The sequence below is a fragment of the Lagopus muta genome, chromosome 2 (genome assembly GCF_023343835.1).
Source record: "Lagopus muta isolate bLagMut1 chromosome 2, bLagMut1 primary, whole genome shotgun sequence".
Classification (NCBI taxonomy): Eukaryota; Metazoa; Chordata; class Aves; order Galliformes; family Phasianidae; genus Lagopus; species Lagopus muta.
Genome location: NC_064434.1, coordinates 25,595,581 through 25,618,894, shown reverse-complemented (window position 1 = coordinate 25,618,894; position 23,314 = coordinate 25,595,581). Strand labels below are relative to the sequence as shown.

Sequence of the window (23,314 nt, the reverse complement as noted above, 5' to 3'; positions counted from 1 at the left end):
CATCTATATTTAGATATTCAGACACACATTTCAAACTTACATGTACTCAGCTATGAAACACAAGGTTACAGACTAAGACTCAGCTGTTTGAGCTCGTCTGAAGTTTATAAGCAATGTGTTGATGCTTGCAGGGAGTTACAAGCTCTTCATGTGTAGCACTGACCCGAGAGGCAGCACCATGCTGGGAAATCAAAAAGGAAAAACAGAAAATTGTAGCCTTGTGAATCAAGTTTTGCCTGATTTATTTTTGTTACACGTTGTCAAAACCTCTAACATCTCAATTTCTAAATTACTTTAAACAATTCCTGATTCTTTATTCAACTAAATATTTTAGGTAAACAGTTGAGTCAAGGTCATTGCTTATTCATAGCAGTTGGAATAGGTTGTGAGTGCAGCTGCAGATGTTTGTCCCATTGATGAGCACAGGCAAACTCTGCTCTGCTTTTGCAGTAAACAAACAAGCTGCAGGGTGCCTGGCAGCAGGGCTGGCAAAGAGGCAGTCAGACACCATCTAAAGTAAAACATCCAGAACAGCACTGCAAGGACCGATGCTCTGAGAAAAACTGGTGTATGAACCAGGGAGAAATCAATCTGCCAAGAAGCTTTTCTTAATTTCTTCTCTGTGGATTAGATGGACAACCAAAAAATGGAGCTTGGCTGCATTATTTGTACTTATAACATTTTGTTTGAAATGCTCCTTTGGCTCTACTCTAGAGAGAAATTGTAGCTTCCATAGTTGGAAATCATTGTTTTCAATGCAAGAAAGCGTGGCTTGCTAATATGCCTCTCATTCAGTGCTTTACCCCTGACACTAGCTATGACCTGATCTGGAGAAGTAAATTTTGCAGTGATCACCTATAGGTTTGTATGGCATTAGAGAGGTAGCCTTTCTCATAACTAACAGGAAGCATTTAGTGTAGGTGTGTGTCCTTACCCAAATTTTATTTAGTTTTTATTGTGTTTTGGTTTTTTTTTTCCAAACAAAATAGAAAAGTCAACCACAAGTCCTAGTAACAGTTTCCAATTTTTTTTTTCCTATGGATGTGTGATTCCTTATGTGATCCACTGTTAGATCAGAGTTTTTCAAACATAAAATAATGCTTTGGGAGAAAGTGATTTAGTCATTTTTTAATTCATTGTTGTCATCTTGGCAGGTAAATAGCTTTTCTGTTTTCTTGTGCTAGCCTTGTAAAACGTAACAGCCACATTGGTGTGTTTTCCACAGACGTTTAACGTGTTTTCCACGTTTAATTCATGTTAGATTTTCCCTTAAGAGAAGAGAGTAGGTATCAACCCAGATAGTTATTTGTTATAATTCTACTTGTATAAGTTGAAATATTGTAATTCTATCAATCTAAATAATAATAAACAGGAAGCCCATTATTTATTCATAGATTTCTAAACCTCTTATCACTGTCTTCAGCCTCCAAAATCTTTTAAGAATTTACTTTCAATCTTGTTATCTGCTATCTTTTAGGATGCTTTTCTGTCACATACAGTGGAAAACTTTGACTTCCTTGAAACCTTGGTAACTTCATTTCTAACAACCACAGCATGTGTGTTTTCGATATCATGTTTTTGATTATGTCACTCTTCATTCAAGCTATTTCTGAACACATTTTCAATTATTTTCAGTGAGGAATTATAACCAAGCTTCCAACATACCTATTTCTCTGATTTTATTTGTATTTTTGAAGTCCCAGTATGCTTCTGAGTGCTATGAGGTACTAACTCCACCATCTGTAAATTCCACTAACTTTATAAACTCCTAGAATCTTTCACACAGCTTGTGTGGGTTGGGGCAATGAAAATGTTTTAATAAAAAGCAGTTCTGGTTCTGATGAATCTTTCTATCAAGTAAATGGAACTGAATAAACTTAGATGAGTTTTATATCCTTCAGAAACAAGGCTAGTAAAAACATAAGACAGAAGCAGTCATCAAGAATATGTGGTAAGCTTAATGGGAAAACTATCTTAGAAAGGATTCAGTCTTTTGTTTGTTTGTTTTTGGATAAAGGACAACCAAACTCATTTGGGATGACTTTTGTCATGAAGTCATTTTTCATTTCACCAGTGTATATTCTTTATGATTTATATATAATTTTATTTATCATTTATGTGATCTCATGTCATTTTTGTGTGGTATTATACAGAATGTTTACAAAAAGGCAGAAGTTAATGAAGCAGTCAGTCTTGATAAACAGAGATTTGTACCTGGCACTCTTGTTTCTCTGTAAGCCATATTTTAACACAAGTGAGAGGGAATAGCATAATAAGCCAGAGTCTTAATTATGTTTAGGAAGCATCATCCCTTTCAAACACTTCAAGACATATCCCAGCTTGTACAATATGATGAAGCAGAAGTTATATCTTGTGCAAGAATGGGTGAAAAGGAGAGAGTAAGGTGTGCAGAAAGGGCCAAACTATATATTTTTTTTATTTTTAATATTTATTTTTGTCAAACAGTTATGCCACCATTTACACCCACACAAAACCATACCAAAACAAAAAAGCAATGATTTTTGCTGTTGATGTATCACATACTCCCAGAAATTTCATTGAATTTAATTGACTATTTTTATTTTATTTTATTTTTTGTCAAAATGCGACTACCATTTCAGCTCAGCTAAGCCTGCCTTTCTCTAATACAAGTATTTGTGCAACATTAAGACACAAGAGAAATGTTCAGGAGGCTAAAATTACCAATGAAGTAAGTAGAGTACATTATCTTATTAGCTTACTTTTGCAAAACTTGAAAACTGTAAGCTCCTTTCTGGAAATAGTGAACCCTCCTGAACTTCATAAAGTAAAACAATAATTGCCAATCTCTTATGTAAAATTTTGTGATTTATTTTTTAACTGTGCAGGCATATTAAGTAGCATATCTTAAATAGCCATGGATATTCTTGTGACTTTTGATTCTTTTTGGTTTGCCCTCATAGTAATAATTTTCTATGTCATATTTAAACTATTCTGGTTAGTTAAACCTTAAATTTAAATGGTTATTGTAAGCTACAGGTTTGGCTCTCAGGACAGAAACAAAAAACAATAATAAACGAAGGACAAACAAGTGGCATTGCTAACTCATTTCTAGCAAACTGGAGATTGTAAGTAATTAAATGGGAAGAAACTGATTAACAGTCTGGTAGTTAATGTGAAAGCTCAAAAGCTGAGAGGAGAAAGATAATGTCATCCTACACGAGAAAATTGCTGGGGGACAATGAAAAATATCATTCTTTTTTTTCTCCCTCTCTTGTCCTCTCTCTTATGTAGCCATTTATAACTAAACACAAAAAATGCTGTATTGTTGCATCAAAGCCCTTTTCTTCTTTATATACATATATATATATATATATATATATATATATATGCTTAATCAACTTGCATGGAAGTCATGTTTTCTAGAATGGTAACTTCAAGCTGTAAATTACTACTCCATTGCTAACATGCACCAAAAAAGAATTATGACAGCTTGTACAAACTGTGCTACATGTATGGAGATTATTTCTTGATCATTCACATTGAAAAATTATCTTTTTTGCTACATTTCAAGATGAGGACTTATTTTCAGAATTACTAATGTACTCGCATTTTCTTACATATAGTCTGAATTTCTAAAGAAATGAAAAAAGCTATTTTAAAATCAAGCTAAAATGTAGTGATAAAATCAGGACTGCTATGTTTTGTTTTGATATTTTGTCCTTACTCTTTCAGAACTCCAGTACCTACACATCTGCCAACACCATTCCCTACAATTTCTTCTGATGTGCTCACCCTGCCTGAGCCGGTCACTCCCTCTCTGAGTTCCCCTGAGTTGCCATCTGTATGCCAGGAGGGATTGTGCCACAATGGAGGCACTTGTCATCCAATCTCCCTGCCTACTGGGGCCACCTCATTTGAGTGTGACTGCCAATTACACTTCACTGGACGGTTCTGCGAAAAAGGTAGCTGTGGCTCATTCTTTCTGCATTATTTGTGAAACGCGTGTCTTACGTTCCTATGAAACAAGAAAAGGGAAGGAGTAATAGGAAACATGTTGCTCTGCTTTCCCTCTCAATTGTTGTTGATTGTTGATAACTCTGAAGTAGATTCGTTCAGGTATTCAGGATAATTCTATCTTGCAGTGTAAGGCAAGTGATAGCAGATCTGGGCACGTTAATAGGAGTAAGAATTCAGATAATGGAAATAAAGGTGTTATTTGTGCAAAACCTTATGGGCAGCTTTAATGCATGGCATACAACCTAATATTTCTCAAAGAGAAAAAAGTTAATTTATTAATATAGGGAGAATATTTCTTCAAAAGATACATTTTTAGTTTCTACAGTTTTAGTTTTTTTGTTTGTTTTTTTGGTGGGTTTTTTTTTGCCTCTATAGATGATATTTCAATGAAAAACACTCTATACATCATTTACACTTGCATTGTATTTCTACTGCTTATAATGCACAGATTACTCAAATGAACATAATTAGAATTTCAGTATAATTAATTCTTTGAACAATTTTTGTTTCCTTGGGGAAAAAAAAAAAAGAAAAAAAAAAAACAAACCCCTAACTACTAGGTTTTCTGTTTTAAAATCCTAGTTATTTTGCATTACCACTTTTCAGAAAGGTGTGGGGTTTTTTGATAGATTTTGTAATGGCTACAGAAGCTGTTTTAGCATTTAAGTTGCAGTCAGTTATTAATGTTGGTAGATAATTCTCAGAGTATTGCACATTGTCACTGTTGTACAGAAAAAGCAAAATAAAAACACCCTCGATTGTGATTATGCAACTGTAACATTCTCCTAATGAACTTCCCAGGGTATAAAAAGAGTTTAAAAATGCCCTTTCCAGACTGCTAGTGTATCTGAGCTAATATCACCTTGTATTACAGTTTGAAGGTAGGTCATTACTCTCACTGTATGAGAAAACAATCAATGGCAGTCAGCTCAAAAAAATAATTGCAGTGTGTTGCTGTAGATATCAGAGAATATTACATTTTTCAGCCTTTCCCAAGTCTATAATGCAGTAAATCATATACATTCAGTTTTACCAGTGTAAAAATTGAAATCTGTTCATATCTTCTGCATAGTTTGCATTTGCTCTCAGTGGCTGTACAAACAGCACCAAAGAACAATGGAACAGGAAAAGTAGGTTTCCTTCAAGGATAACAGATTTATTTTCCAGTCGGTGTGTGTTTCACTGAAGCATTTTCAATACATCCATAAAGCGTTTTGTCTATGTACATACATTTATTTTACTAAAATTACTCCTCTGTTCCAAAGAACACAGTAGACATCCTCTGTATCAGCTAGAAGTTGTATTCTTGATGGGAGAATTTTGATTTTCCAGAGAGTTATGCTAAGAGTAGGCAATGTTAAATTTAAACAGGAGTTTGGTAGACATCCTGTGGTACCAGCCCATACTAGGATATGTATACAAGCACAACACTGGGTTGGCACTTTTCTGGATTCCACTCATGTCTGACTGGTGCATATTCCAATCTAGTTCTACTTTACAAATGATCTGTCAGTCCCAAGGAATCTTCTGATCTTTGGTGTTTTCAGTGGAAAAGAATGTAATCTACATCTGAATAATGCCGTTATTCAAAGAGCACTTACCTCATGGAGCCAGACTTTTGTCAAGCTATCTTCTGGACCACTAACTGAAACAACTATTTTTATGTTGCTCATACAAAAATATGTCATCCTAAGCCATTTCCACCTTTGAAACTTAACCAGGACAGGCCTGCTGAGTTCCTACAATGGGGTGAACTGACTGTCTTTCAACTACGTTTTTGGAGAATTTACCTATTTATCTTGTCCATGTAAAGGAAGTAGTTATCTTCTCCGGTTCCCTTTTCTGTAACTTTATTTCAAAAATCAAGTGTGGAAATATAACTGAATTATAGCCATTTCATGAGCGGGGGAATTTAAAGTGGGGGAATACTACAGTAAGACAGTGTTATAACTAGAGCTATGATGATTAGGACTGAAACATCCTACTTTTAGACACAATGGTAACTGTTCAGTTCGGTAAAACCTGAATAGGAATTTAAAAAAAAAATGAAACTGTTAGCTCCATTAGAGAATCATCCTTTTAATGGCTGAGTATCTCATTTCCATGAGATTTCTCTTTTTTCTAAACTTGTAAGGGAAGCCATTTGCTTTGCAGAACCTTGTAGGCATGCTTGATGAAGAGATTTTTGACAGTGATCCATTTTTCTGCATAGGATGTGTTGTAATAGTTCTAGCACTTAAAGAACATTTCTTTTTTCCCCATTGTATGGAGTAGATGAATTAAGGAGTTCCTCTTTTCACAGATCTCTGCTTTTACAATGCACAACCTCACCTTCAATAGCTCTCTGCTTCATGCTTAGCACTGCTGGGTCACCAGGGCTGTGGTGTGTGATAGGCTTAGTGGCAGCTCCCTGGGCAGCTGCAACCCATGTGCTTCCACGCTGTAAGCTTATATAGATCAGGATCAGATTTGATGTATTTTATATTTAGCAGCTGAAAAGTAACTGTAGAGTAAAGTGATTTTATTTAGTCCTAAGATTTCTACAAGCCTGATAATCTAGCGTAATGAGATGAGAAACTGCCCAGCTGAACTGTCATTGTAATGTTTTGACATTCAGGGACCAGTTCTTCAGAAAGTATGGGAAGAATTCATAATTACAGGACATGAATGTATCCAGTGATCATTTTGTAATTATTTATTGTAGATCAGGGAGAAACGGTAATCACAGAGTAAGGATATGCTGAGACTACAGGGAGAAAATAAACAGTCTTGTATACAATCCAGTCAAGGAAATTGTATTTTGACTCTAAGAATAAATTTACCTTACTGTTTTAATCATACTATGATCAATACACGTATATTTCACACACTGTTTCACATAGAACTCTATCTTATATCTACCACTGACTAAATTCAGGAGGAAAATATTTTCTCAGCTGACATAGTAACAGTCAACAAGACCCACCACAGAGTCTTGTTCACAAGACCTTTTATAGTTCTTTTGTCTTCATTAGAATATGTGCATTTGTTTATTTTATATCTGGTTTAAGATGCACCATTTCATTTCTCGGAAGAAAACTTCTGTTTCTGATAGCATACAAGACCATCTTCTATAGTGAAAGCAACTGAATGTCATTATCTCAGTTATGTGGTTCAGTTTGATAGAGTTATATTATATGAAATAGTTCCTTCTCTGATTAGGTTGCTCCTTAACCAATAAACCATAGCAGATTGTTCTGCCCTCATGATAAATATGTTGAGGTCAGACGTATCATGGATATACTAGAGACAACCAGGTTTCTTGTAGGGTTTTTACTCTAAAGGATCTGATACCTCTGAAATCTGTGATACGCTTAAATGATGATTTTTATAAGTAGAAATCTATCTCTAATTTTGTAAAAAAAAAAAAAAAAAAAGAAAAAGAAAAGAAAAAAAAGAGAATAATTTATATGATTCAGTGTATTTCCTGAAGTGCAATTGAAGATATTAATCCCATATGAGTATAAACCTATAAAGCCTATAAACAGCCTATAAACAGGAAAGGAGTCAACTCTTTGAAAGGGTAGATAATAGCAGGACAAGGGGAAATGGTTTTAAATTGTAGTTGGGAAGATTTAATTTGGATATCAGGGGGAAGTTCTTTACAGAGAGAGTGGTGAGGTGCTGGAAAAGGCTGCCCAGAGAGGCTATGGATGCCCCATCCTTGGAGGTGCTCAAGGCCAGGCTGGATGGTGCCCTGAGCAGCCTGGTCTGGTATTGAATGTAGAGGTTGGTGGCCTTGCTTTGGCAGGGGGGTTGGAGCCTCATGATCCTTGAGATCCTTTCCAACCCTGGCCACTATATGTTTCTGTGATATGATTCTATGACAATGCTGAGGCCTCGATTCTTTTAATACTGCGTTAAATTTGTTCCATTTTTTTTAATTCAATTTTCCAAAGTTTTCTGCAAATGAGAAGGTGCTACAAGCTTTACCTTAAAAATTCTAACTTTCAATTTAGTGTAAAATATTTGCTGCCAATTAAAATTAATCTTTAAACAGTGTTAATAGGTCATACAGCAGGAAGGAAGGACTGCGCAAATAGGAAGTACAGAAAAGGTTAACTGAAAATGTCGTGACAAAATAGTGTACTTTTCCTTTCTGAGTAAATAAGCTTTGATTTTAATAAGAAATGTGTTCACTCTTTCCTCCATTAAACAATTCTTTATTAGCTAAGTTCTTTTATCTGTTTCATTGTGGTTTCCATACAGACAGATTTCCAAGTGGAAAAAACACAATGTTTCTTTTCTAGCATGAAGACAGATGGTTGTTTATTATGGTAAAGTTCACAGTGATAGGTTTAGAATATTACTGTCTTGCATGTGCAAAGAAAGTATGTGTCTGACTGTTAATTATAAGATTAACATTTTTAATGTCTCTAAATATTTTAGTATTCTATAAAACTTTTATAAATTGTTCAATCAATGAATGTTTAAATGCCATGTGTTAAAAACGGGAAATCATCTGTTAAATTTGATATTTTGCCTGTGTATATGCTGTACATTACATAAAGGTCAGTTCTTTTGACAAAGCTGCAAAACAAGGAGTAAAGTGGGAGGCTGTTACAGGTATTTATCTTTTACCTGTCCCACCTAGAGATCTTCACAGAATCACAGAATCACAGAATGGTCAGGGTTGGAAGGGACCTCAAGGATCATGAATCTCTAACCCTCCTGCCACATGCAGGGCCACCAACCTCCTCATTTAATGCTAGACCAGGCTGCCCAGGGCCCCATCTAACCTGGCCTTGAACACCTCCAGGGATGGGGCATCCACAACCTCTGTGGGCAGCCTGTTCCAGCACCTCACCATTCTCATAGTAAAGACCTTAAAGAATTCTGCTATATTTGTTCTCTGATACACACTTCTGAATACTTGATTTATTGAATAATATTGGTAATATCACCTTAAGCACTGAAGATTTATTTTAATAGCAGCTTTTCCATAATTTTCTCATAACTAATATTTCTGACTTGTGTCGCTGACTAATATTGTTCACTTCAGAATTTTTTCTTGTCTTTGTTTTTGAAAATAAATGTAGCTTGTCCATGAGTCATATTTTAAAACAGTGAATGTCATGACTCTGCTGTGTCATTGGTCTATTTATGTCCTCAGTAATGTCTTTTACTGTGTTTAACAAGCCCAGTTTTCAGTAGTTCACTCTAACAAGTAAATATGTTGTGGCTGGGGCATTAAGAAAAGAATACAATTAATTCCTAAACTATTGAAATGGTGAAGGAAAATAATATAAAAAATATGACACTATAAATGGTAGAAGAGAAAGGAACAAGGCTTGTGAAGGCCTTGGAGAATATGCCTGATGAGGAGCCACTAAAGGAACTGGGGCTGTTTAGTCTGGAGAAGGGGAGCCTGAGGGGGGATCTTATTGCACTGTTCAAATACCTGAAAGGTGATCGCAGTGAGAATGGAGCTGGTTTCTACTTACTGGTGACAGGGCGAGGGGAAATGGTCTCAAGTTGCACCAGGTAAGGCTCAGGTTGAATATTAGGAAAGGGTTGTTAAGCCCTGGAATAGGCTCCCCAGGAGGTGGTTGAGTCACCATCCCTGAATGTGTTTAATTGGATGTGGTGCTCAGGGACATGATTTAGTGGAGGGTTGTTAGAGTTAGGGTAGTATGGTTAGGTTATAGTTGGATTTGATGATCTTGAGTGTCTTTTCCAAGCTGAGCAATTCTGTGATTTTATGATTCTAGATGTCACCTCTGAGGATTATGATCACATGTATCTTTTATCTCTAAATGCCAGAAGAGTTGGTACGTTTGTCATAAAAAATATACATACAGCTCACCAAATTCCAGGATTCTTTTAACACAGATATTTTCACAGCTATTTCTAAGGAAAACAAGTTATGTAATCTATTTTCCTTTTTGTGCAGTAGTAGATATGAAGAAAATACTACATTTAAGATGACAGAAAGTATTTAAAAATATTGCAGTCCAAGAAAAAAAAATCACCTGTACTTCCAATATTTAATTATTTTGTTCTTCAGCTATCCATTTTTATTTTTAGGAAAGTTTCTAGATGTGGTTTCATAAAGTTGTATGATTTGGGACAATTTGTATCAATTTTTTTTTTTTTTTTTTTTTTTTGTATCTGCAGATTTTTTAATTGTCTTTATCATCAGCTTAACCTTTAAATAAATACTTTTTATCTTTTAAAAATATATTATCATATATCTTACAATATGATGTCATACAAAGGTGTTTAGAAACCAGTCTATTCATGGATGAATATGGAGACGACCACAAGAGTCTGAAATCAGTGTTTCTGCTATGTAACCACTGGTATGCAAACTAATCACTCAGACTGCATGCAACTTCTTGGCACGTTCAGTCTTGTATTTGTGTTTTGTAGAAGCAATTTTCAAAGCAAATAACTCCAGTTGTTGAAAAGAGAGGGTCCTTGGTTCTTGAGGGCAAGCGATCGTTTTAGTCCAGCATTGATTTTCCAAACTAGTGGACCAGCAGATTATATACTGTATTTGTAGTCCTACATATTAGCTTGGAGATTCTCACTGAATGTGGTTAATACTTGCAGTGTGGTCTTGTCTTTCAATTACACGCCTACTTCTTCCAGGAAATAGCTCTTTTCTGAGAATCATATGTGACTGACTTGGCTTTCAGTCTTAGTGTTTGCCCATTATAAAATAAGTTTTTGTGTATAATGTAGATATAAGAAAGAGACTCTTTTTTAGTGTTACTAGAAACTGATCTATTTCATTTTGCAGTTGTGTGTGGAAGGAGAATGAAAAATTGCTTATGTGAAACAATCTTTCCTTATTAGCATGGTGTCTCGTTCCAATTTATAGGAGGGAGAGGAGGTTCTTTTAATATCTGTATACCTGGTGTGAGATTAAGAAACAACGGTTCAAATGTTGGTCCAACCCATTTATTATAAATCCTAATCAGAGAGATGGGGAAGGGAAGGAGCGCGATAGAAAAGATTGGAAAGAAGCAAGAATCATGTAAAGCAGGGATAATCACCACCAGGATCCAGCAGCGGTCCCTTTGCACGATGTTTTGAAGGTCTGAGGCAAAAGCTGCAGGGGGGAGGGGAGAGCAGCAGAGTGGCCGGCCTTGGGCAGCAAGCAGGTAGCAGGAAGAAGTCGCAGAGCCAACCCAAGAGGAAGCAGCAGGATTCAGGTAGCAGGCCCAGGAGAGTTGGTCAGCATGCAGGAACTCCATGCTGAGGAATCTGACGGCAGACACCTTTGTTCTTCAGCATGCTGGTAGAGCACAGCACAAGTCCAGAAGGGAGAGAGGCAGGTTGTGAGGCTTCTCGTGGCAGAAACCTCTTCTTCATGAGGAGTCTGTGGCCAGAAAACCTCAACCTCATGATTGTAGGTCCCCTTTTTATCCTTCTTCTTCTGCCATCATGGCATTCCTGGGCACTTGGGTAAGAGTCATGTGCAGCACCTCCTGAGATGGCCATCTTCCTCGAGATAAGCCTACACAAACGACTGCTTCATGGCCATTAAGCTGTGGCTTATCTCTCTCATCGCCCCTGGCCTTGTCCATCTGTGTCCCTCAGACAAAGGATTTCACAACACTTGCCCAGGACTTGCTTGGACTTGTTATCTGTGTCCCCAGCAAGCTTTGAGACAGTGATGTAAAAGAATAATATCTTACATGTGGGTTGAAGGAATAAGCCTGCCTCAGGTTCAATGCTGGAAATAGGCAAAGAGCTCTTCTCCAGGGACTTTAGCAAAAGACAGAGAAAGAAAATAATTGTTTTGTCAGACTGTAGTTTCAGTGGACTGCATTCTCTTTGTCCTGAATTTTAAAATGTGCAATTTTCAGGTAGTTCTGTTAAGTAGCCACACAAAGAAAATTGAGAAAAAGAAGCAAATTAGACATTAGCTATCTATGATGCTGTCCAGTGCAAGGTATGTTACCCAACGTCATGTTTGGGACTCTTTTTACCTCTGTGAAAATTAGCAAGGTCTAACATAGTCTTCGCTTGATTTCATATAATGTGACCAGGAGAGTTACCATTGGCAGAAGGCATAGCCACGTGTCTTTTAAATGAAGAGTAAGAATGATGTGTTAGTATAGGCAGAATATGCGAGTCATAGTAAAAAATATTTATGATAAAAAGCAAAATTCTGAAGGGTTTACTGTAATTATCATTTATGCTTAGGGAGCCGTTAATATGCCTGAAGTAGAATGAAATTTTCAGCTAAAGCGTTAAGAAAAAAATGTATTTCCATTTATTTAATTTCTTGAAACTTTTTAGCTTAGGATCTAGATTTATAACTGCTTTGTTATCAAGAAAATGTAAAAATAAACCACCTTGTAAACATACCAATTTTAGTAATATTTCTGCTTACTTGGACAAACTAATAAATTTCCCTATCCATGCTAGTCTCTTTGGATCATGTCTAATATAAAGTTTAGATTCACTTAGACCAACTGTTGCTCTGTAGCTGGGGAATGACTCATCTTTCATTCCCTGAGGGATCCATCTCAGGACAATCAGATAAATGTGATCTCAATCAGTGTTTGAAGATAGGCTTTTACCTTTCTTTTTTTTTTTTTTTTGTCATGGTTTTATATTAACTCCTGACTGCAGACAAAGGCTGTGTCTGTCAGTATATTTACTTACGTGTTTTCAAAAGATTCATTCTTTATTCTCCACTAAACACTACTGTGATTATTTAGGCTCTGTATCCTCACCACATCTTATTTCTGTACTTTCTTTCTTCTGATATAACTTAACCATCAGAAAAAATGTAACCAGGTAGGATGTATTTTTCCCTCCTGAAGTTCTGACAAAGCTTTTTCTCTATTGTTACCTTTTGTGTTCTTCCTATATGACCTTTGAAGCACTGACAGATCCCACTAACATGGTCATGCACAGAGTTCGTATGGATTTGAAAATCTGTTAAGAGGAGAAGGCATCCAGTCTCATACTAGCAGCAAAATCACCTGGACTTGGTTGGTGAACTTCATAGAATCATAGAATGGCCAGAGTTGGAAGGGACCTCAAATATCATCAAGCTCCAAACACCCTGCCGTGTATCTAGTACTAGACCAGGTTGCCCAGGGCCCCATCCAGCCTGGCCTCCAGAGACGGGGCATCCACAACCTCACTGGGCAGCCTGTTCCAGCACCTCACCACTCTCATAGTAAAGAACATCCCTCTGATGCCAAACTAAATTTTCCCACCTTCCATTTAAAACCATTTCCCCTTGTCTTGCTATTATCTACACTTGTAAAGAGTTGACTCCCCTCCTGCTTATATGCTCCCTTAGGTACTAAAAGGCTGCATTGAGGTCACCCCTCAGCCTTCTCTTCTCCAGTCTAAACAAGCCCATCTCTCAGCCTGTCCTCATAGAGGAGGTGCTCCAGCCCTCTGATCATCTCTGTGGCTTTTCTCTGGACCCTCTCCAACAGTTCTCTGTCTCTTTTGTACTGGGGGCTCCTGGACACAGTACTCCAGATGGGGCCTCACAAGGGCAAAGTAGAGAGAGACGATCACCTCTCTGTCCCTGCTGGCCACCCCTCTTTTGATGGAACTTCCTTCTAAGTTCATGAAATTTTGGAGAATATCCCCAATCCAGTGTCATTTTATCGACATGTCAGCTTTGTATTTGCTATGGGTTAATTTGCTTAAGTATTTTTGAAAGTGGAGAAGAACAAGACTTTGAGGGAAAAGCAGCTGGGTTCATAAGTGGTAAAGCAATTTTGAGCTAATCATTCATCTGCTCTTCTCAACTGCTGGTAGAATTCTACTACCTCAGAAATAAATGTCGGTAGAACTGAGCTTAGGTAGTTTAATATTGCATAACTTAGAAATCATGTCCCAGATCCATTGGAGTGTCTCAGCTTTACATCTATTTAACTTTAAGAAAATGAGAAATAGTTGTGATTCTTGTTCTTCATGTTGAAGACTCTGGCATTCTGCTACTTCAGATCCCAAACTGGAATCCATCATATTCCTAATTGGATCAGTGATGTGCCTTCTCACTTAAAAACAACTTACATCTAAAACATTTCCAGAACACTTTGTGAAACTGTAAATGATTATGGCATTTTTTTGTGATTATTGATTAAGACCAGATTAAAAGCTTGATTTAACAATAGTTTCAGATACACCTTAGTTATATTTAGAGGGAAGATAAGGTAAGGGGGGAGCTTTTTGAGACAAGGTAAACATTGAGCAAAAAGGCAACCACTTATAACAATTGTTGTCCATCCTGCCACTTGCCCCCAGTTCAAGATCTTCAGAACGCTTATAAGGTCTATTGCTATAGAGTATACTGCAGGGTATTAACTGCTTTGAAAAATGACTGTAAAAACTGTTAAAAATAATGACAAAAATATTCTGAAGAGTTTGCTAATATGTTTTCTATTCTTCATTCACAACTCTTTACATCCAGTCATGAGCTATTTAAAATAATTGTTTTTAGGTATTGTATGCAAGTTTCTTATTTTATCGTGTGGATATCATTTAAAATGAGACAGCTGTCACATTTAGCTACAAAGGTTTGCATGGATAAGTACTTTTAAAGAAGTTATCCTTTTATTTTTGGGAAAAACAGTGGATGAAAGCAGTAGATAACTTTCTCTCTATCATCATGTAAATCAAACCTTTGAAATTTTGGCATTTCTAGCATTCAGCATTAAAATTGCTGTTTAATATGAATGAAAGCTTTCTTGTAGTAGTAATCTTTAGGAGAACTGAAACAATTTGATAACAAACACCATTTCAAACAATAACAGCAGAAAATGAAGTAATGAAGAGTCAGGAATTTGGGAAAAAGCTTTCTTTCCTTCATTTTCCACTTGAAAATGTTGGTATAAAAATTGATTATTTCTAAAGCCTGCAACCTATTCAGCTACTAATCTCCCAGCTCCTTCATGTCATTTTTCATTCGAAGATAACCACTGTTGCACAGGTGACAAATGCCTGCTTTTTTCCTTCCTTCTCCATTTATGGCATTTACTGGAAACACCTTCTTTCACTAATGCCTGCATTCTTACCATTTGTTCTGTTTCTGCTAATTTGCTGATAATCAAGTCATCTGCAGAAATGTTTTGTGCTTCCCCAGGCAGTATGGCAATGTAACTGCAGACATATTTTCTGAGCCTGTCTCATTTGTATTCTTGCACAGGAAACAACGTGTACTAAAGCAGGTGAGGTGTTTTAAATAATCTCTTTGAGCTTTATTACGTAGTCTGTAAGAATGAAACACAGAAGATTGTGCTCAATTTAATAGCATAGAATAAATAGTAGTTAGTTAGGTTTTTTTGCCAATGAAATCACCTGCTTTACTGAGTTAGGATAACTGTAGATCGTACTACCTTGACAGTTTGATTTCAAGAATGCTGTAGTTAGCAACAGAAGGGCTGTCTCATTCCTGGATACAAAGGTGTGGGACTGCTGGTCCCAGACCATTCTTATGAGTTTCAGTCAGCTGAGAGTGATGCTACCATCGCTAGGACCTTCCCCTCAGCACACTTCTGAGGAGCATGTCAGCTGGCAGACCCTTTTGTGCTACCTCCCAAAATGAGTGTTCATTCCTGGAATTCCTTGACTTGTAGGCAACCCAGAAGTGTAATCGAGTCCATTTCCTGGCTCCACACCAGAATACACAAAATTCAAACTCTAAGTCTGAGAGTGTTACCAAGGCAATCCCTTAAATTCTGGCAGCTTGGGTTATGAAATCTCAAGAGACAGAATTCCATGGATTGAAAGGGACCTCTAGAAACTGAGTCCAACCACTCTGCTAAAGCAAGTTCCCTACAGTAAGTGCCTGCTGCCCTGGGCAGCCTGTTCCATGCCCAAGCACCTTCTGGTGAAGAACCTTTCATTATCCCCAGCCTGACCCTCCCCTGACACAGCTCCATGCCATTTCTTTAGGTCCTACCACTGTTACCAGAGAGCAGAGCTCAGCACTGCACCTCCAATCCCTGTGGACTGACTGGACTTGATGCACCTCAGGGTACAATTGGCCCTTTGCCTGCCAGGGCATACTGCTGACTTTTTATCCAACTTGCTATTGACCAGAACCCTAGATCCCTTTCTACAGGGCTGCTCTCCATGTGTAGATCAGTTCTGTGCAGAACATGTGGGTGGTTTTAAAGTCTGTGTGTATGCATGTTTCAGTAGAATTAGGGAAAAAAAACTGAATGCACCATCAGCAGAGCAAAGAGTTGAGGTGTTACCTGAACAGAAAAGCAACTTTCTGTTAGATTCTTGCTCTGTGTTTTAGGCAGGAAACTGCATAAACCAAAAAAATTTTCCTAAGTGTCTTACATTTGTCCATACCAACATCTTTCTTCTTTGAGCAAATAAAGACAACTCTCCTATTAGCTGCTGTCAATCATAATACATTGTAATTGCGTAATTGTCAGAAGATTTTTTAGCTTAGCTAGTGAAGTTTCAAGAGCTTAAGAATTTTGAAATTTGTGAGATGATCAAAAAGAATTCTTGAAACAGTTATTTAAACTATAGTGTTTGCTTTCTGAAAATACCAGTTGCTGAATTCAATTTCCAATGGACAACTGACTTGCAAACACATTTTCCAACACATGGCATTATTCTTAATACCATCCTATGGAAATAATCATAGCTCTCTAGTTACTTTGTCTTTTTTATTCAGATCAACAATCTGTTTCGTCAAAACTGGTGAAATTCAGCAAATTAAAGAGTATAAGTCAGCTCCACATTTGTATTAGGAAGAATGTATGATTTGGCAAAGTACAGCATTGTAAGTTTTCTTTCTGAGTTTAAGAGCAGAAGCCTGGTCCCAGTTGGATTCCTGTTTCTTGTTTCTTCACATCCATTTTCTTATATAACAAGGGATATGCTAGTGATTTTTTGTAACGCAGTATGAAAGAAAAAAAAAAAAAAAAAAAAAAGGCTTATAATTGTACACTTTTCTGAGTTTTAAATTACTGAGTTACTGAGTTGTTATTTTAATGCTTAAAAAAAAAAAAAAAAGCGTCATCTACCTCTACTGTCTGGATAACATCCTTTTCTCTAAAATGGAGACAAGGATTTGATAGATGGACCACAGTTGGATAGTTTCAGAATTTCAGAGTTGTGGATAATGGCTTGATGTCCAGCACGTGGAGACCAGTGGTGACCTTCAGGCCTGTATTAAGTCCAGGATCATTTAAGATCTTTGGTGGTGGTGTGGACAGTGTAAATGAATGCACCCTCAATAAGTCTGCTAATCACACCAAGCTGTGTTGTGCGGACAATATTCAGAAGGGAAAAGGTGCCATCCTGAGGGACATTGACAGGCCTCAGAAGTGAGTCTATGCTAATCTCATGAAGTTCAGCAAGGCCAATTGCAAGGTGTTGCACCTGGGTCAGGGCAATCCCAAGCACACATACAGGCTGAGCAGAGAGTAGATTGAGAGCAGCCCTGTATGGGAACTGTTAGGGCATGGCCTGAACCAGTGATTGAACACCTGGTAAAGAGGTGTGGTCTACCCTGGGAGCACAGGTGGAAGCAATTCGCTTGTATGACTCAAGGTCCACCCCTTGCAAACATCATTCAAATGCTGGTAGCCAAGAGAGAAGGATGTCTATTTGGAAAGTGCTTTATTTGGGGGAGCTTTTAGTGAGCACTTATGTTCAGAACATGGGGTAAGCTATTCTTTTCTTATTACTAGCTTGTGATGATACATTTCTTGGGTTTTCCAAAAGCTGGTTATTCCAGCTATGTTATTCTAATGCAAGCCCTGAGGAGAAGGACTTGAGGGTTTTTGTTAGTGAAAACTCATGTGATCCAGCAAGGTGCACTTGTAGCCCAGAAAGCCAACCGTATCCTAGGCTGCATCAAAAAAAAAAAAAGTGTGGCAAGCAGGGTTGAGGAAATGATCATCCCTTTCTTGTAGAGAGGCCACGTTGGAACAGGTCCGGAGGAGGACCACAGAGAAGATCAGAGGGATGGAGCACCTCTGCTATGAAGACAGGCTGAGGGGGCTCAGGCTTCTTTAGTTTGGAGAAATCCTCATTGTAGCCTTTCAGTACCTAATGGGGGCCTGCATGAAAGTTGGGGAAGCACTCTGTGTCAATAGAGCATAGTGGTATAAAAATGAGTAATGGTTTTAAAGTGTGAGAGGATTATTTTAGATTAGACATTCTGAATAAATTCTGTACTCAGAGGATGGTGAAGCACTGGCACAGGTTGCCTGGAGGGGTTGTGGATGACTGGAGAAATTCAAGGACAGATTGGATTGGGGGCTTTGGGCAGCCTAATCTAGTGGAAGATGTGTTCTTCCATGGCAGGGAGTGGGAACTAGCTGATTTCTGAGGTCCAACCAAAACCATTTTATTATTCTGTGGTTCTGTACATTGCACATGTATGCCTCACTGAAAGTCTTGTTAAGAACATGGTAAAATCAGTATATTGCTGTTTCTTTTCCCAGAAATTCTTATGTTGGATTTTTATATGATGCTGATTCTGTACTCCATACAAAAGCATTTTAAATTACTCATAAAAACATGAAGGCATCAAAAAGGTATAGAAAATAAAGGATTTCGATTAGTTTTAAAAATTTGGGTAAGAGAGCATGTTTCACTCATTGGTCTTTGACATCCAGCAGGTTAGATACATCTGTTCCTTTGAAGATGAATCAGGATATAACTAAGACAGGAAGAGATAAAATTCACCCATGGGTGATCAGAATGTCTTTTTGAAATTTTTTTTATACTTCTGGAGGCCAAACTAAGAGTAGAAAGAAAAAGGTCGGAAGGCATGTTCATATTTATAGCCTGAACACTCCCATGATGCCATTGCCATTTTCAGATTTGAAATGTATCCAGTGATGATACATTATCATCAGTATAATACATTAGTATTCAAATTATTTAAAAGGAGCAGTAACAAGAAATTTTTCTGTTCCGGAAAATAATGGAGCAAAATACATGGCGTAATGGAGGGTTAGTTTCATAGGTACATGAACAAGGTGATGAAGTCTTTTGATCTGTTGGATGCACCAAGGAGTTCGTGGTATGTAAGAAACAGATGGTTTATATGGTGAAGAAACTACTTCTGTGTCATGTAATAGCAGGCAGGAGTTTGCTGAAGCTGTGTGCTAGGGCAGGGAGTATGAAAGTAAAACTTGTAACTATCTGAGGAGAAGGTAACTAATATTTTATACATAAATGGTATGCCAAAGTCCTGTTGAGTGGTTACAGTTTCAAAAGCAGTAGATTAATACTGTACTATAACTCTTCTGCATCTTATTTTTCACATAACCCAGCAGAATTATGTATGACTCTGTATGGTATGCTTCTTGGTGAATTAAACCAAGATTATTTCTTCTTCTTTTTTTTTTTTAAACATTGTTACAGACTGTTCAATGTTGCTAGTGTATTTTATGGCTTTGTTCCCCTAAATAATACCTGATTTTATGCTATTGTGTATATGTATATAATGTAGAAAGCCATACAGAAACACTGTTTTTCAACTTTGTAGGAGGTTGAACTCTTCTTGTTGCTATTGTCTTTGTTCTTTTTTTTTTTTTTTCCTGTAGCTGTTGTTTTTTTGGTAACTTGTCAACTCATCCACAGCAGAGTCAATAGCATAGGAAAAGACAACTGCATCTGTTTTTTAATGAGGCGCAGAAGAAAGAGACATTTTTTAAAATTCACCTTGTATTTGATTTCTTTTGCATGCAGAGCAGTCTGCCAAAAGCAATGGCAAACTTATATGTAGATTTTTCCATCTTTGCTCAGATGGAAGGTGATGTCTTCTGCCTGATGCCTGCTAACTGTTGCAAACTTTGTAGTGCAGAAAAACATTGCTGATTTCCAGTCCAAACAAGTTGAAATTTAACGGATACAAAGTATATGTTGCATATGGACTCCAATATTGTTCCATGAAGCAGTCTTAGCCAACCTGCAGTTTTCCAGTTTACTCACTTAAAACAGTATTTGTTGTAACTAATCAAGCCATTTTATGTGAATCAGGAGGATGCATTCTGTGGTAAGGGCATACGTGGTGGTTTTGGTGGCCCTTACAAAGTGAAGGGAATGTAAGGTCAGTATTACTTTTGTGTACTACATATCTTTTAATAGAGAACAGAACGTGCATGAAAAAGATTTCATGCAACAATACTAGTTTATATAGTAAATATTCAATGAGAAAATATTTCCACATAAAATACTGAAAATTTCCCATTGCTTCCATGTGCTGTCTCAGTATACTCTGTGATTACTTACAAATGACGATAACAATAATATGAAAATGATAATTAAACAGGAAACATTTCTATACTGTGAGAATGACAGAGCACTGGCACAGGTTTCCCACAGAGGTTGTGGAGTCTCCTTCTTGGATATCTTCTAAAGCCACCCAGATGTTCTCCTGGGTACCCCACTCTGGGTGACCCTGGCTGGGTGGGGGTTGGACCAGATGGACCTGAAGGTCCCTGCCAACCTCAGCCATTCTGGGATTCCATGATATGTAATAAACCTCAATCTGGTTACTTATTGGTAAAAATCTAGAGGCAGTTCTGCAAACAATTGTTCTAATTGTAGTATAGTAGTTCTTATATGTTGTTTCTGTGTCTGTGCTGTAATTCAGAGACTATAAGTTTTTATTCTGAGAGAAAGCTAAGAACTTTGTAGAAAACAAGTTATGGCAGTGTAACTGCTGAATGACTACTGAAAAAATAATGACGAATGCAAAAACTTTGAAAAGGTTGACTTTTATGAACATGCTGAAGATTATTTCTTCTGCCCTTTATGTTTCTGGGTAACAGTGTATGCATAATAAAACCAGAAAGTTTTCTATGCTATATCTCACTACAGGCTTGTGAGCCTTTTATTTACTTTCTTTTCTAATTGTGGCTTGCCTGATAATTCAGACCAGCTGCTTGCAAAATTCAATTAGCTTTCCTTGTAATCTTCAACATTAAGGGAATGTGGCGAAGATCAAATGGAAAAATCTCATGGAAATTTTAGGTTTTAATTTTATTAAGATAATGGTCAGCTAAAGATATAGTGTATGAGAATTATCAGAATTTCACCAAAAGGTAAATACATCTGCTGTCAAACAAATATTATTTCAGAAGATATACTCAAATAGTTGTGATATGACTAATGTACTTTTTCTCTTTGTTTTTGAAATCTGTGGTCTCTGTTTTGCATTTTTCTACTAGTTCCTTCAGTTCTTCTCTCAAAATCTGGTGTAGCTTTCTTTATTTTCATTGCTTTCGAGACTGCTGGACCATTACGTAAGTGACACAATGGAGAATAGAGTCTGCCATGCAGTTTAGCTTGGTGTTCTGCACCTATCACATCAAACCTACAATAAAAGAAAAAAGGGAAAGAAGAAAGGATTTAGGGAGGAATAATAGTAAACATATACCAAGATGACCTGAATCACTATAGTGAGACCACAGAAATAATCTTGTTTGACTATAGGTACTGGACTATACAGTTGAATTCAAGGTAACAAAAAAAAAAACCTTCACCCTCACCAAGATGGAGTGTGAAGAGAGATTACATTCCAGAGTTTTACACTTGAAAGAGATAAGTTTAGCAAAAAGTTTACATCAGGTAGCTTTGTAGGATTAGTTTCCTAGAGCCAATTTGTTTCACAGTAACAGTAGAAGAGGTACTTGCAAGGCAATGTTCAATTAAAGAAAAGAAATAAAGTCAAAAATACTGAAAGAAAAGTGGGATAGACTGTCGTTGATCTAAGAATGTGAGTGTTTCTTTCACAGAGTGTATTTGAGGAAAGAAAGGACAATTAGATAAGATAGTGGAAATGAACCCACTCCAAGGAACAGTCATGTAGTAGAGCAAAGCCTTGCAGCTCAGAGTAACTTAGACTGCTTCAGAAAACTAGAGGCAGTTCCTTGAACGTTCTGCAGGTAACTGATTTTCCATGCAGTTGCTGACATACTGTCTTTCTACTGTAGCCTGGTAAGTTCAGATCTTGATAGATAAACCATGACTATTAAATAGTATAGGAGAATTTGCCTCAGGCTTACTGTTTAACCTTTGGATTTTGTCACTCTGCAATTCCTGCTGCCACGTTGTTCTCCAATCTTTATATAGTAATTATGATGCAAAGGATAATTCAGTCTCTCATTCTTTAACTGGATACTTTTTAAGATTTGCTTCAGAAAGTTCCTTATGTACTTCCTAGGGTAATGGTAGGGCTTGGATAGCTTGGAACTGCTGTTCCTGATAGCTAATATCATGAAGGTACAAGACTTAATGAATTAGGTGCTACTGTGATCTGTCAGGATTCATACTTCAGTAGTGAAATCTGTCCAAGAGCAATCAAGTACCACAAAGTTAAGTTCCAAAACCCTTTTTATGCCAAGGAGTGGCAGAAAAATGGCTGTTTTTTTAGACGTAATAAACTGTCTTTAACTCAATGCTGTACACTCAAAACTCATTCTTACTAAAATGCTTCTGTATAGAAGCTTAATACTGTGGATGCAGTTGCATCTGATCATGAGTTTTAAATCCACTGGCAGTAGCTTAAGACCAACTGTGGATACACCATGTTGTTTTGTAAGATCCTATTAATCACAGATTTTTTTTCTAAAACATCAGCATTTGATTTTGTTTATCCAATAAAGGCATGTGTATCTTACCAGTGATTTTTTTTTTTTTTTCTTATCCCAGAAAAGAATGCCTTTCCACAAAGGAAAGCTTAACTTTACTCAAATTTGTAAACTGAGAATATTAATTTTCAGAATAAATCTTCAAGATTCATTTGCATAAAGCAATTTTAAAGTATGTATTTGTGTATCAGCATGATATGAATGTGTATTAGGTATCAGCATTTCATTCTTGGCATTGGATGTTCTTTGTAATTAGTAAGAAATGTGTTTGGTGTTTTTTTTTTAGTGATTACATAATGACAATTTCCCTCAGTTTTAGTTAATTAAACTTTTACCTGAATGACTGGCTTATATGAGAGAGAACAATCTTGTAAACTGGATATTGAGATTATATTCAATATGTTGAGAAAGCTGTATTATCTTTGGCCTTAGATTTCTCTTGAGATGAATCTCAAGATCAGAGTTTATCTGGTTTGGAGCAGTTTTGAGATTATTACAACCACAAGTAAATCCATACCCCATAATATAAATGTTACTTGCCTTGCTAGAATACGTGGTTGATCCATGACATTTTAACGTTCATACAATGCTATAATCCAGGTTATGCTTCCACTACTGGTATTTTGTGTTATATTTTGTCCAGGTGCAAGATGGCACCATTCTATGCACTTTCAGATATCGGCAATGCTGTCGTGCTCTCAGCTTCTTCT

The 23,314-nt window shown here is 36.9% G+C and overlaps 1 protein-coding gene across 1 annotated transcript in view; it reads left to right on the top strand.

Annotated features, from left to right (window-relative positions):
- LOC125689991 (protein eyes shut homolog) overlaps window positions 1-23,314 on the top strand; it is a 702,258-nt gene that overhangs the window by 502,746 nt on the left and 176,198 nt on the right. Inside the window, exon 33 of the mRNA XM_048937860.1 lies at window positions 3,715-3,944. Within this exon, the coding sequence (XP_048793817.1) occupies window positions 3,715-3,944 (230 nt within the window). The remainder of the gene's footprint in view (window positions 1-3,714; window positions 3,945-23,314) is intronic.